We start from the raw sequence: 10,921 nt of genomic DNA, 5'->3' as shown, positions 1-10,921 counted from the left end.
GTTCTTGTTCCTTGACTTGCTATGATTCTTGAATTTTTGCAATTCATTCGGGGAATTGCGAATCGGGGAACTTGTTTGAGAAAGTTCCAACTCTTTGTAACTAGATAAAATCCAATCTATTTTATTAATAACGTCAACTCTCTTAAATAGAGGTTACGGTAGCAAGAGTCCTAACCAACTTAGAATAGCAAAAGTCCTATAAACCGAAATAACAAGAATCCTAATCCACGCAGGGAAGTTTTATTTGACTAACAAAATAATTCAGAAAACATTAATCATTATCTGTCCTATTAATTCTTTCGTCTGGAATATTGTCTCCCCACAAACGCATCAGTAACAGTATCCTTGTGTAACATTTTCAAATCGCAATAGAAACTGGTCAGTTACCTGCTTGATGGCACCCATTTTTTCCCAGCATGTTGTACCTATCACATGTTTGTCGAGTGACAATTCCTTTTAATAGCAAGTTTTATAGCTCTTTTAGATGAAAAACTGAAAGGAAAAGCCCAAGTATTCATACTCTTTCATTATAATTATATATGGCACCATTCTTCATTTTCAAATATCTATTCAAGAACTGATACTTTAATGGAATAGTTGTATCCCCAGGCATTGATAAAATTGGTTCAGAGACTTCAATAAACCCCCTGCCTACAACAGCAGGGGATTTGCCTTCTGGGTCGAGCTCGTCGCACAGGGCTTGCCTAGTGCGGGTTATCTCTCCTGTGTAGTTTGCGAGCTATTGCACAGGAGCTGGGTTTACGCGCATCCGAAGGGTAGCGGCTGCGAGTTCCCATGTCATCCAAAAAAAAATAAAAAAAATACTAAGATAATTAAGAAAACAAATTATTATTAAAATTGTCTACACAAAATAAGATCAGTTAACTAAGTCCTAACCATAACTTGTTTTTCTCTTTCACCTCAGAATGTACAAAATATTGAATCTGAATGATACATGATAAAATTATTTGTATGAAAGGTCAAAGATCTAAATATACATCTGAGAATAGAAGGATGAAATTAAGAACATATATATCCTGAAGATTAACTTAATCATTTCTTCTTCTGGTCAAAATGATCATCGAGATCATGAGGCTCTGTTGACATACCAAATGATATTATTGACCTTATAGATGACATTCATATTCATTTGTCGGATAAATTGAATGTACAAAAGTTTTTAATGTTTTCATTTACTTCTATTTACAGGATACCTCAAGAATTGTTAGAGCAGCATTGATTACAGCAAGAATGACAGTAGGATTAGATGGATGTTGCAACTCGGATATATTACGAGTCCGTGGGAGGAGAGATGGAGAGAAGAGTTTATGGCCTTGGGGGAAACACGATTATGGCATCACTCTCAAGCACCATTAGTTAGCTTTGTCTTTCAAACTCTATTATATTAGTTGAAGAATAACTACGGACGTCTTTAAAGCTTTAGGATTTCTGTATTTTTGGATCTACGATACTATTTATATGAAATTAGTTTCTTGTGATGCTTATTAAATATTTCTACTCTTCATTTAATATGTTCTACTGGGATTTTGAATAATATCTATAATAAATATAAGCGGCACGATTATTTCGTTGCTAAATGTTTAATAAATATAAAATTAGAAATAATATTTTACAAATTGCGAACTCCGTAGCTAACATTCCGCAACGACGAAATAAACAAGCAACCTAGCGACGGATTTTTATATGTATTAGCAACAGAAATATTCATCGCTAAAGGTAGCAACTGAATTATTACGTCGCCAATCCGTCGCTATACTTAGCGACGGATATCAAAATTTCGTCGCTAAAGGGTTAGCTACGAGCGTTTTAGCGACCGATCAAAATTCGTCGCTAACCTATCGCTAAATAGCTTTAGCGATGGATTTTGGTTGTTTAGCGACGGACTAAATATTAGCTCAATTATAGCGAAAACCTTTCCGAACACAACTTACATTTCACTTCCTTCAACAAACTAAATTTCACATATTCGTATGATTTCAAAATCTTATGGTGCGCACTTTAAGCTATATAATGCTTCCCTTAATCTCATAAGGATTTCATAATCACCTTAAGCTCATATTAGCTTATCCACAAGGCAACAAATCCGGAATTTCCGAGGTGTAACACGAAAGTTAGGCAGCATTTCCCCTATTTCATCAACTTCCACCATATTACAAAACAACTCCCAAACAACCACAATAACATCCACAATATCATAATCAAGTAATCACATTCCATTGTGTCTTCAAAATTCATTCTCATATTCAACTTATACTAACTATTTCACACCCAACCTTAGCACATTTTCATACAACGCTTTACCTTCCATAACAAGATTATATCCATATTATACTAAGAATCATAACTTAAGTTAGCTTACTTCTCGAAAAACATCATAAAAGCTACATTTGGATCTCATTTTCTACTTTCTTCTTCTACCCAAGTTATTCAACAACCAAGCATTCTTGATAACATGAAAACTAACCTTTTATCTCATAGAAATGGGCTTTGGAGCAAGATATCACCTTGAGTGAAAACCCTCGCTTCAATACTCAAGTTGTTCTTGAAGTCTATTAACCCTAGTGAGCCTTCCAACACATGAACACTTCAATTCTTGCTATTTGATCTTTGTTTTCTCTTGGGTTTGAGTGGAATATGCTTGGAGAAGGGCTTTTTTGAGCTCTCAAGACTTTTGGAAATGTGGGAAATGAAATAACATAACAAGGGTCACTTATATTAAAAAAAAAAAAAAAAGGCTGGCCGACGGGATTTATACGGACACTTATACGGTCCGTATAATATTATATGGTTCGTATAAGTGACCGTATAATATCACCAGTGGTGACCCTTCACTGTAACTGTTATACGGACCCTTATACGGACCGTATAAGCGGTCGTATAACCCACTATTAACTTTCTCTCATTGATTCGTTTGATCTCCAATCCTTGTGGAACCTTCTTGGCACTTATACAATACTTCATTAACCATACAATAGGCCCTATAGCAGCCCGTCACGACATTACTAAATATGTATCAAGTCAAGTATCGCGAAAACCTTTCCAAACACGTCTTGCATTTCACTTCCTTCAACAAACTTAGGCTCATATGTTCATATAACTTTGAAATCTTATGGTGCGCACTTTAAGCTACCTAATACTCTCCTTAATCCCGTAAGGATTTCATATTCACCTTAAGCTCACGTTAGCCTACTCACAAGGCAACAATTTGAAATTTCCGAGATGTAACACTTATGATTGTAATTTAGCTTATCATAAAATTATTTATATTTATAAGAAATAATTTTATCAAATTAATTTTGTATTAAAAATAAAACGAGGATAAAATATTTCGTATTTTAATTAATTTGGTATTTAAAAACTTATAAAATAACGTTCTTATTAGTGTAAACGACTTTAAGGGCATTTAAGACATTTTAACAGAAAAAATGCTTATCAGCACTCATTTTGACAAACACTTCAGCAGCTTATTATCAGTTTCAGCACTTAAAAATACTTATCAACACTTAATGCTTATCAGCTATTTTAAATCAACTAAGCCAAACGGGCTCTAAGTAATTATCTTTCACTTTCTTTACAAGGTTTAAATGATTTTTTTTTTTTGCGCGGATTACCCTTCATTTGGGGTGGTCTTTAATTTTTGCCCTTCGCCTAATACCCCGAGGTTCTAGGTTCGAACCCCAGCTCTGTCAAAAAAAAAAAAAAAAAAAAAAAAGGAATTTTCGCAAGGCAGATGTTTGGATTCGCGAGGCAGAGTTTAAGGCAGCATTTTGCCTCAAAACTCTGCCTTAATGCAAAATTCTTCCCATGCAGACAAAATTTTCAAAACTCTGTCTTGCGAATTCAAACTCTAACTTGCGAAATTTTTTTAAAAATTTTTGACTGAGCAAGGGTTCGAACCCGAAATCAAAGAATTTTTAGCGAAGGGCAAAAATTAAAGACCACCAATTTGAGGGAGAAAAATTAAAGACCACCCCCAGCAAAGGACAATCCTGCGGATTGCCCTTAAATGATCCGGTGCTATAGCATTTAAAATTGAAACAGCCCAAAACAACAACATAGTATCCCACAAAACGAGCTATAAACATCTAACTATAAATATCACTAAGAATTACCAAGCAGAAATGTAGATATCAAACCATAACATGCATGCCTACTTAAAATCGAAAAAAAAAAACGTCTTTGAAAAATAAATAGTACGTGGGAAATAAACTAAACCATATCGACTGCTACTACTAGAAGCATGGACAACCAAAGCTTGAAAGAAAATAATATCTCTGAGGATCCACTTTTGTTATCACCAGCAGCAGGAGATGGTGAAGGTGCCCGTGTTGTTGGCGGAGTGATTGGCTCCGAACGAGAAGCAGAAGGAGAAGGAGAGGGCGATTGTTTCGTGGGGCCAGGGACCCTGATATCAACTTTTTGACCATTTTGACAATGGCCAGGGAAGCTGGAAATGAAGTAGAAGTGGCCTGGTTTTCTAATCACAAAAGTGTCATTGCCACTGTTGAATGTGGCATAAGTTGTTGTGGCATTGCATGCATTGAAGTTCTTGTGTGTCACTCTCACCACGTTGTGGAATTGCTTGTTGTACTCAAACACTGTCCCATAAAAGAAAACGATAATTAATGGTGTAACACGGAAGCAAAAATATATACTTACACATGAACATGGACCAAAAATATCTCAATTGGTAATTGGTTATAAATTTCATTTTTAAAGAAGGAAAACATTTAGCATTAATTTATTATCCCAATAGGAAATTATTCTCAAAAAGAAGAAATCTTGATATTTCATTCAATCGGAACATATCCCTTAGGCCTTAAGGGTTTCAATTCTATGCATTGGTGATGTAAAAATAATAACACAATTATAGGTAAATTTCTCAATTATAAATGTTACTAATTTCTAACCTTGTAAAAAAGTTTTATAATGTCAGCGTATATAAATTAAATCATTCTCTTAAAAATTAAGTATGTAATTTTAAGGTTTAAAAGGACGGAACCCTAAAAATGACTAAATAGAAGAATATTTTCCTAAGAAAAAAATTTATGTTATGACGAAGTAGGCCAACGTTTCGCATAAGAGTAGTAAATAAGATTCTCCTTTTTCCTTGATAAATTATGATTACTGATGCTTTACAATAAGTTTTCATATGAAACACCGTAATACATGTGAAAAGCTAAAAAAAGATCTTAATAATATTAGTTTCGTGACTTTGCTTAGGACAAAATCTGAATAGGAGCCCCACCACCCTTAATCAAGTTGAAGCGACTAGCGGATATTAGACACTTGCATGTTCATATAAGTATACCTAAACTTGATGTAGGACAGGGAAAAGAGGGATCCATCTATGTCATAAATCCTTTCTCTTGTGCTTAAACCTCTTGGGTGAAAAAAAAAATCATATCTACCCATTACTATTTACTCCGTTCTAACTAAAAAAAAAAGATGATGTAAATATTGTTAAGGCATAGATCCTAAATCTCATTATATTTTGATTTCGAATACTTTTGTGCTACAATTCATTCTAATATATATATATATATATATATATATATATATATATATATATATATATATATATATATAAGTACTTACCTATGGAATCGCCAACACGGAAATTTTTAGTGGCAGACCAAGATTTGTAGTCAAAGTGTCCAATATCTGTCCATCCAGTTGAGTCACCAACCTTGTACACTTCACCCATGGATACAACACATAATACAAGAACCATCAAGAACAATAAATTGGTTTTCTTTGGAAGAATCATAGCTAATTAGTAAAAAAATTTGGGAGGCACCAATATAATAAGAATAAGTTTCTAGGGGTGGGTGAATGAGGGTGTCTAACTAGGTCTAGTTGTGTATATAACAACCAATTTTATCGGTATTTTTGGAAAAGAACAGATTCTATTAGAATTTTCCATTTACGCAAATGTGATTTATGGTAGCTCAACCAATTCTTGCTCAATCAATTCAATCCATGATTTTGTTGCCTTTTTTCCTGATAGTGTTAATCGATACCGACGCAACATAAGTAATGGTTAATTGGTTACATCTGTCATTCCAACGGATCATTGTGATAACTAATTTGCATGTTTTTTATTTTCTAGTTTATCTTAGGGGGTTACATTTTATGCACCTCAAACTTCTTAGTTTACCTTAATTTACATATTTATAACCATACAAGGCCTATTTTAGAATATCCGTTTCAAGTCTTTATTTTGCCTAGTGAAATAGTCACATAAAATTGGATGCAGGGAGTAGGATTTACCTATATACACAAACATATAGAGTAAAATACTTTTTATAGTATCATTGTAATTCAACCTAAGTAACTAGTCACTAAGTCATTAGTTCCATTTTATATTAGACGATTACTTGTAACTATCTTTCAATGATTAGATAACGTGAAAATTGTTTTTACACTATCATTATAGTATAGCTGCTATAGCATTCCAAGAGGATAACTCAACCGTTAATAGACTACAAATAAAACCGCCGTGCATGAGGTCGAATATAAGATAAACTGATAAATTAACTATCAATAAATTAAAATCTATCATCTTTTCCATACAGGCACAAATTAAAACCCAAAACATCAGCAATGTACCAATGGGTATATCCCCAAATTTCTCCAGTCCATAAACCTTACACTACAACGTCAGATTAAGCCAATACACTTAAAGTAAATAACCTGCACCTATAACAATCATGAACAAAGTGAAGCAAAAGCCAAGCTCATTATTTAAGAACAATGAGGAGGCACTGCTCTTGGTTGCTGGGCTAGGTGCAATAACATGCCCACTAGTAGTAGATGAGGCTGCTTCAGGACCTGGACTTGGGCTTGAGCTTGAGCTTGGGCTTGGGATTGGGCTTGGGCTTCCACTTGGGGTGTCAGTGGGCTTAGAAACTTTAAGGACCCTAACATCAAGCTTCTGTCCGGCCTGGCAGTGGCCCGGGAAACCGCATATATAGTAGTAGTGGCCCGGACCTATGATGCTGATGGAGTCGTTGCCGGAAGAGTAAGAAGTGATGGGATTTCCAGCGTTGCACGAATGGTAATCCGGAAGGCTCACTCGTAGTACGTTGTTTTGTGTTTTGTTGTACTCGAAAACTGCAGTCCCATTAAAGTGAAAATTAATGAAAAATGCTACCATATAGGAGGAAATTTCGATTTTTGTGAATTCACATGTTACGAATTTTTCAGGTAATCATGCTATGGCTAAAAAAGACTAATCGAAATAGGACAAAGTTTATCCTCTGTTACGTTTTTGATAAAATATGTCCTCGCTTTTAGTCACCTAGCTCAAATACCCTCCAACTAGTCAATAAATTAAAAAAATACTCTTCCTATTAAAGGTTGCTCCAAAATAAGGGGAAACGAGTCAATTTTATCCTTGAATTATTCGAAAAGGACTTATTTTGCTACTTATAATAAGTAGTAATAATAATTTTAAAAAAGGTAACATTTTTAGCAATTACACTGCTCAGTTCTTGTAGATTAATAGCCTGTTTGGCCAAGCTTCTAAAAACAACTTATTTTAAAAAGCACTTTTTTCAAAAGTACTTTTCAAAAGCAGTTTGTGTTTTGTCAATTGATTTAAAAAGTGCTTTTGAGCAGCAATTAGTGTTTGGTCAAGCTTTTAAAAAGTGCTTCTATGTGTATTTTTCTCAAAAGTACTTTTCAAAAAAGTACTTTTGGGTAAAAGCTATTTTTTTAGCTTCTGAAAAACTGTTTTTGCTACTCCCCAAAAGTACTTATTTTTCTCCCAAAAGCTTGGCCAAACACCTCACTTTTTTTAAAATAAGCACTTATTGAAAAAATAAGTACTTTTGGGAGAAAAATAAGATTGGCCAAACAGGCTATAAATCCATACTCTTCGAATCTAATCATATACATTGATACACATACACATACACACACATATATTTTTCTTTTTGGTTTCCCACCCAATGTTCGGTACTTTCATTGGAGCCCAACTAACTCCGGACCACGCGTTACGGGGCCCATTTTGGGAGCAATGGTCCCAACAAAAAAGGAATCATTCCCAATGGTCGAACCCCAAACCTCTGGTCAAGGCGCACACATATTTGCTGAATTTAAATCTTTAATCTGCTTCTACTCACCGGGGACAGTTTGTTTAGTCATCATTCGACAAAAATGTTTTCAAGTACAAAATTTAGGGTTAAATTTTATCATAAGGGGACGGCTCAGTAGCATCTAATTTCTTGATTTCAAATCTCAACCATTAGTTGTCCAAGTAAGCTTTTTATACTCTCTATTAACTATATCTGAAAGAAATAATCGTGAAATCTTTCTTTTTCTTTTCTGTGATGTCAATCAATTAGCTAAATTAGGGGTTTAGTCCATGAAAACATGATTCTTTCAATCCATCCAGATGATCTACCTATTATTGGTTCATTTTAATTTAACACGTTCAATTCAGTCCAATCCGCCCATCTGACACCCCCGCCTAATCAATCATGTGTTACAAATTGTTAGTCGTGACAGGTGAATGCCATCGAATCTCACCAATTGCTAGAAAATCTAAAATGATTGTAAGGACTTGGAAAATTCATGAAACAAAAACATAAGAGCAACGAACAAGGCGGACTTACCAAGAATGTCACCAACCCTGAAATTTTTTGAAGAAGCCCACGTATGGTAGTCAACATTAGCACCACCACCTAGCGTCCAACCATCAGCATCACCAACCTTATACACGGCGGCGCCACCAAGAGTGGCCGTAAAGAAACTAAGAACAAGCGTTGTTGAGAGGAAAAACATAGCTTCCTTTAAAAAAACCATGACTCAGAAAGAAGTAATTAATTAACTTAGAGAGAGTTCAAATGAAAGGTGGAGTTAGAGAAGTGTTTTTTTTAATGGGTGGGGGTAGGGCATGCATTTCTCAGTGTCATTATATATAACGTTTATGTGGACTGAGTGAAGAAAAAGCCAAGAATGGGTATATGTAGGATTGCGTGAATTTGGTGAGTTGATGATACTTGAGTTGTGTATGCATGCGAGATATATGCATTTGTCCAGATAGGCTAGCGATACTATACATACTAATAGCCTGTTTGGCCAAGCTTATTTTTCCCCCAAAAGTACTTATTTTTTCAATAAGTGCTTATTTTAAAAAAAGTGAGGTGTTTGATCAAGTTTTTGGAAGAAAATAAGTCTTTTGGGAGTAGCGTACAGTTTTTTTTGGTTAAAAAAATAGCTTTTAAAAAGACTTTTTTTTTTTGAAAAGTACTTTTGAGAAAAATACACATAAAAGCACTTTTTAAAAGCTTGGCCAAACACTAATTATTACTCAAAAGTACTTTTTTAAATTAATTGGCCAAACACAAATCAAGCTTTTAGTAAAAATCTTTTTGAAAAGTACTTTTGAAAAAAGATTTTTAAAAATGTTCGTTTTTGCTCTACCAAACGCTATAAGCTGCTTACTAATGTGACATATACAGTATCTCAAATGCCCATTCAAAATTGGAGACGAATTCAAATTTGGTCGGTGTGATTACATTACACCAACTGTTTTTTTTTTTTTTTTTTTTTTTTCAAGGAGTTCAGATTTAATACTTTTTTTTATTTGTTTTCCTTTACTATTTGTTAAGTATATTAAAAATAGTTTTTCTATTGTACTTGTTTACTTTAGTAAATTGAAAGAGAATTAATTGTTTTTCTCCAATTTTATCAGTATTATTAAGTAATCATTTCTCAAACTAATTACGGTAATATTATTCAGATTTATATTTCCACAGCACCATTAATAAGGATAATAGTAAATTAAACACATAATTAATATTTTCTTAAGAAAGTACAAGTAAAAAAAAGAGCGAACAGATCGAGTATAATGTATGTATGGTTTTAAACTATTCATGTATAACTAGCTTGCGTCGAATTCAATACAGTTACCCCTAATTCAAATATTCAAAAAATATTTGCATAAGTCTCTCTAGCAGACTTTAATGTCTTTAATGTTTGGCTTGAGAGTTGAGACTAATTGAAAAAAGCTCCGCTAAAATATGATACAACTGTACCAACAAATGAACAAAACAAAAGCTAGAAATCTACAATGATACAACAAATCTACTACTCCCTTCGGTTTTTCTTAGTTGTCATAGTTACTAAAAATAATTTACGTATTAAAATTATTTTTCATTTTTTTAAAATATTGAGACCGGATGTGATGGGACCAGTTCGTCCCGTCACGACGGTGAGTCGGGGAATCCCTATGTCAGTGGGAACCCTATTCTAGTCTAATTGTAATAGGTTTGGTCTATTTTTGGTGAATTTGTAATTATGGTAATATAGGATTTGTAGTTTTATTAGAATAAGGTTACCTTATTAGACTAGGGTAAGGAGGACCTTACTTGTATATAAGGAGGTCATTATGATTTATACAAAGCAGAAAGAATTCTCCCATTATTCTTGTCTCTCGAAATTCTCTTCCCTGTCTCGATTTTAACATGGTACAGAGCCAAGTTAGAAAGAACACAAAAATCCTAAAACAATGGCAGGTGACAGAGAAACCGACAATAAAGGCAAAGGAATCGCCGATGAAGAAAACAAAACCTAAAGAAAAATAATCTTTCCCTATGACATTATGTCGAATGATAACTCTGGAATGTGGTGACATAGGTCCAATTGAAAGGTGACAATTATGAAGAATGGGCTAGATCCATGAGGATAACCCAAAGAGATAGAAAGAAATTCGGCTTCGTTGACGGTACGATCAAGAAGCCGGAGGAAGAGTCACCGGACTTGGAAGACTGGTGGACTATAAACTCACTGTTGGTGTTGTGGATTCGCAACATCATAGAACCAAAGCTTCACTCAAAGATTTCACATAAAGAGGAAGCGGAAGAATTATGAACGAGCATCCGAGACAGGT

At 34.1% G+C, this 10,921-nt stretch overlaps 2 protein-coding genes across 2 annotated transcripts; both read right to left on the bottom strand.

Moving 5' to 3' along the window:
• Positions 1–4,075: 4,075 nt before the first annotated feature.
• On the bottom strand, positions 4,076–6,050 carry LOC132029373 (mavicyanin-like). The gene is made up of 2 exons (XM_059418660.1): positions 5,620–6,050; positions 4,076–4,619 (listed from the first exon to the last, which is right to left on the bottom strand). Exons 1-2 carry the CDS (start codon positions 5,789–5,791, stop codon positions 4,231–4,233), a joined length of 561 nt encoding a protein of 186 aa, XP_059274643.1. The 5' UTR covers positions 5,792–6,050; the 3' UTR covers positions 4,076–4,230.
• A 488-nt stretch (positions 6,051–6,538) lies between these two features.
• Positions 6,539–9,013, bottom strand: LOC132029362 (chemocyanin-like). The gene is made up of 2 exons (XM_059418654.1): positions 8,643–9,013; positions 6,539–7,137 (listed from the first exon to the last, which is right to left on the bottom strand). Exons 1-2 carry the CDS (start codon positions 8,830–8,832, stop codon positions 6,704–6,706), a joined length of 624 nt encoding a protein of 207 aa, XP_059274637.1. The 5' UTR covers positions 8,833–9,013; the 3' UTR covers positions 6,539–6,703.
• Between the last annotated feature and the right edge of the window lie 1,908 nt (positions 9,014–10,921).

The sequence above is a fragment of the Lycium ferocissimum genome, chromosome 1, assembly GCF_029784015.1.
Source record: "Lycium ferocissimum isolate CSIRO_LF1 chromosome 1, AGI_CSIRO_Lferr_CH_V1, whole genome shotgun sequence".
NCBI classification, from domain to species: domain Eukaryota; kingdom Viridiplantae; phylum Streptophyta; class Magnoliopsida; order Solanales; family Solanaceae; genus Lycium; species Lycium ferocissimum.
Note: the sequence above shows the minus strand (reverse complement) of the source record. Positions and strands in the feature narration are given on the sequence as shown.

Excerpts from the sequence above, each read along its gene's own strand:
- LOC132029373 (XM_059418660.1), bottom strand. The coding sequence starts at position 5,791 with ATGATTCTTCCAAAGAAAACCAATTTATTGTTCTTGATGGTTCTTGTA. Across the intron at positions 4,620-5,619 it reads CCGTGTTGGCGATTCCATAG|TGTTTGAGTACAACAAGCAA; the intron begins GTAAGTACTTAT and ends TTTATGGGACAG.
- LOC132029362 (XM_059418654.1), bottom strand. The coding sequence starts at position 8,832 with ATGGTTTTTTTAAAGGAAGCTATGTTTTTCCTCTCAACAACGCTTGTT. Across the intron at positions 7,138-8,642 it reads CAGGGTTGGTGACATTCTTG|TTTTCGAGTACAACAAAACA; the intron begins GTAAGTCCGCCT and ends ATGGGACTGCAG.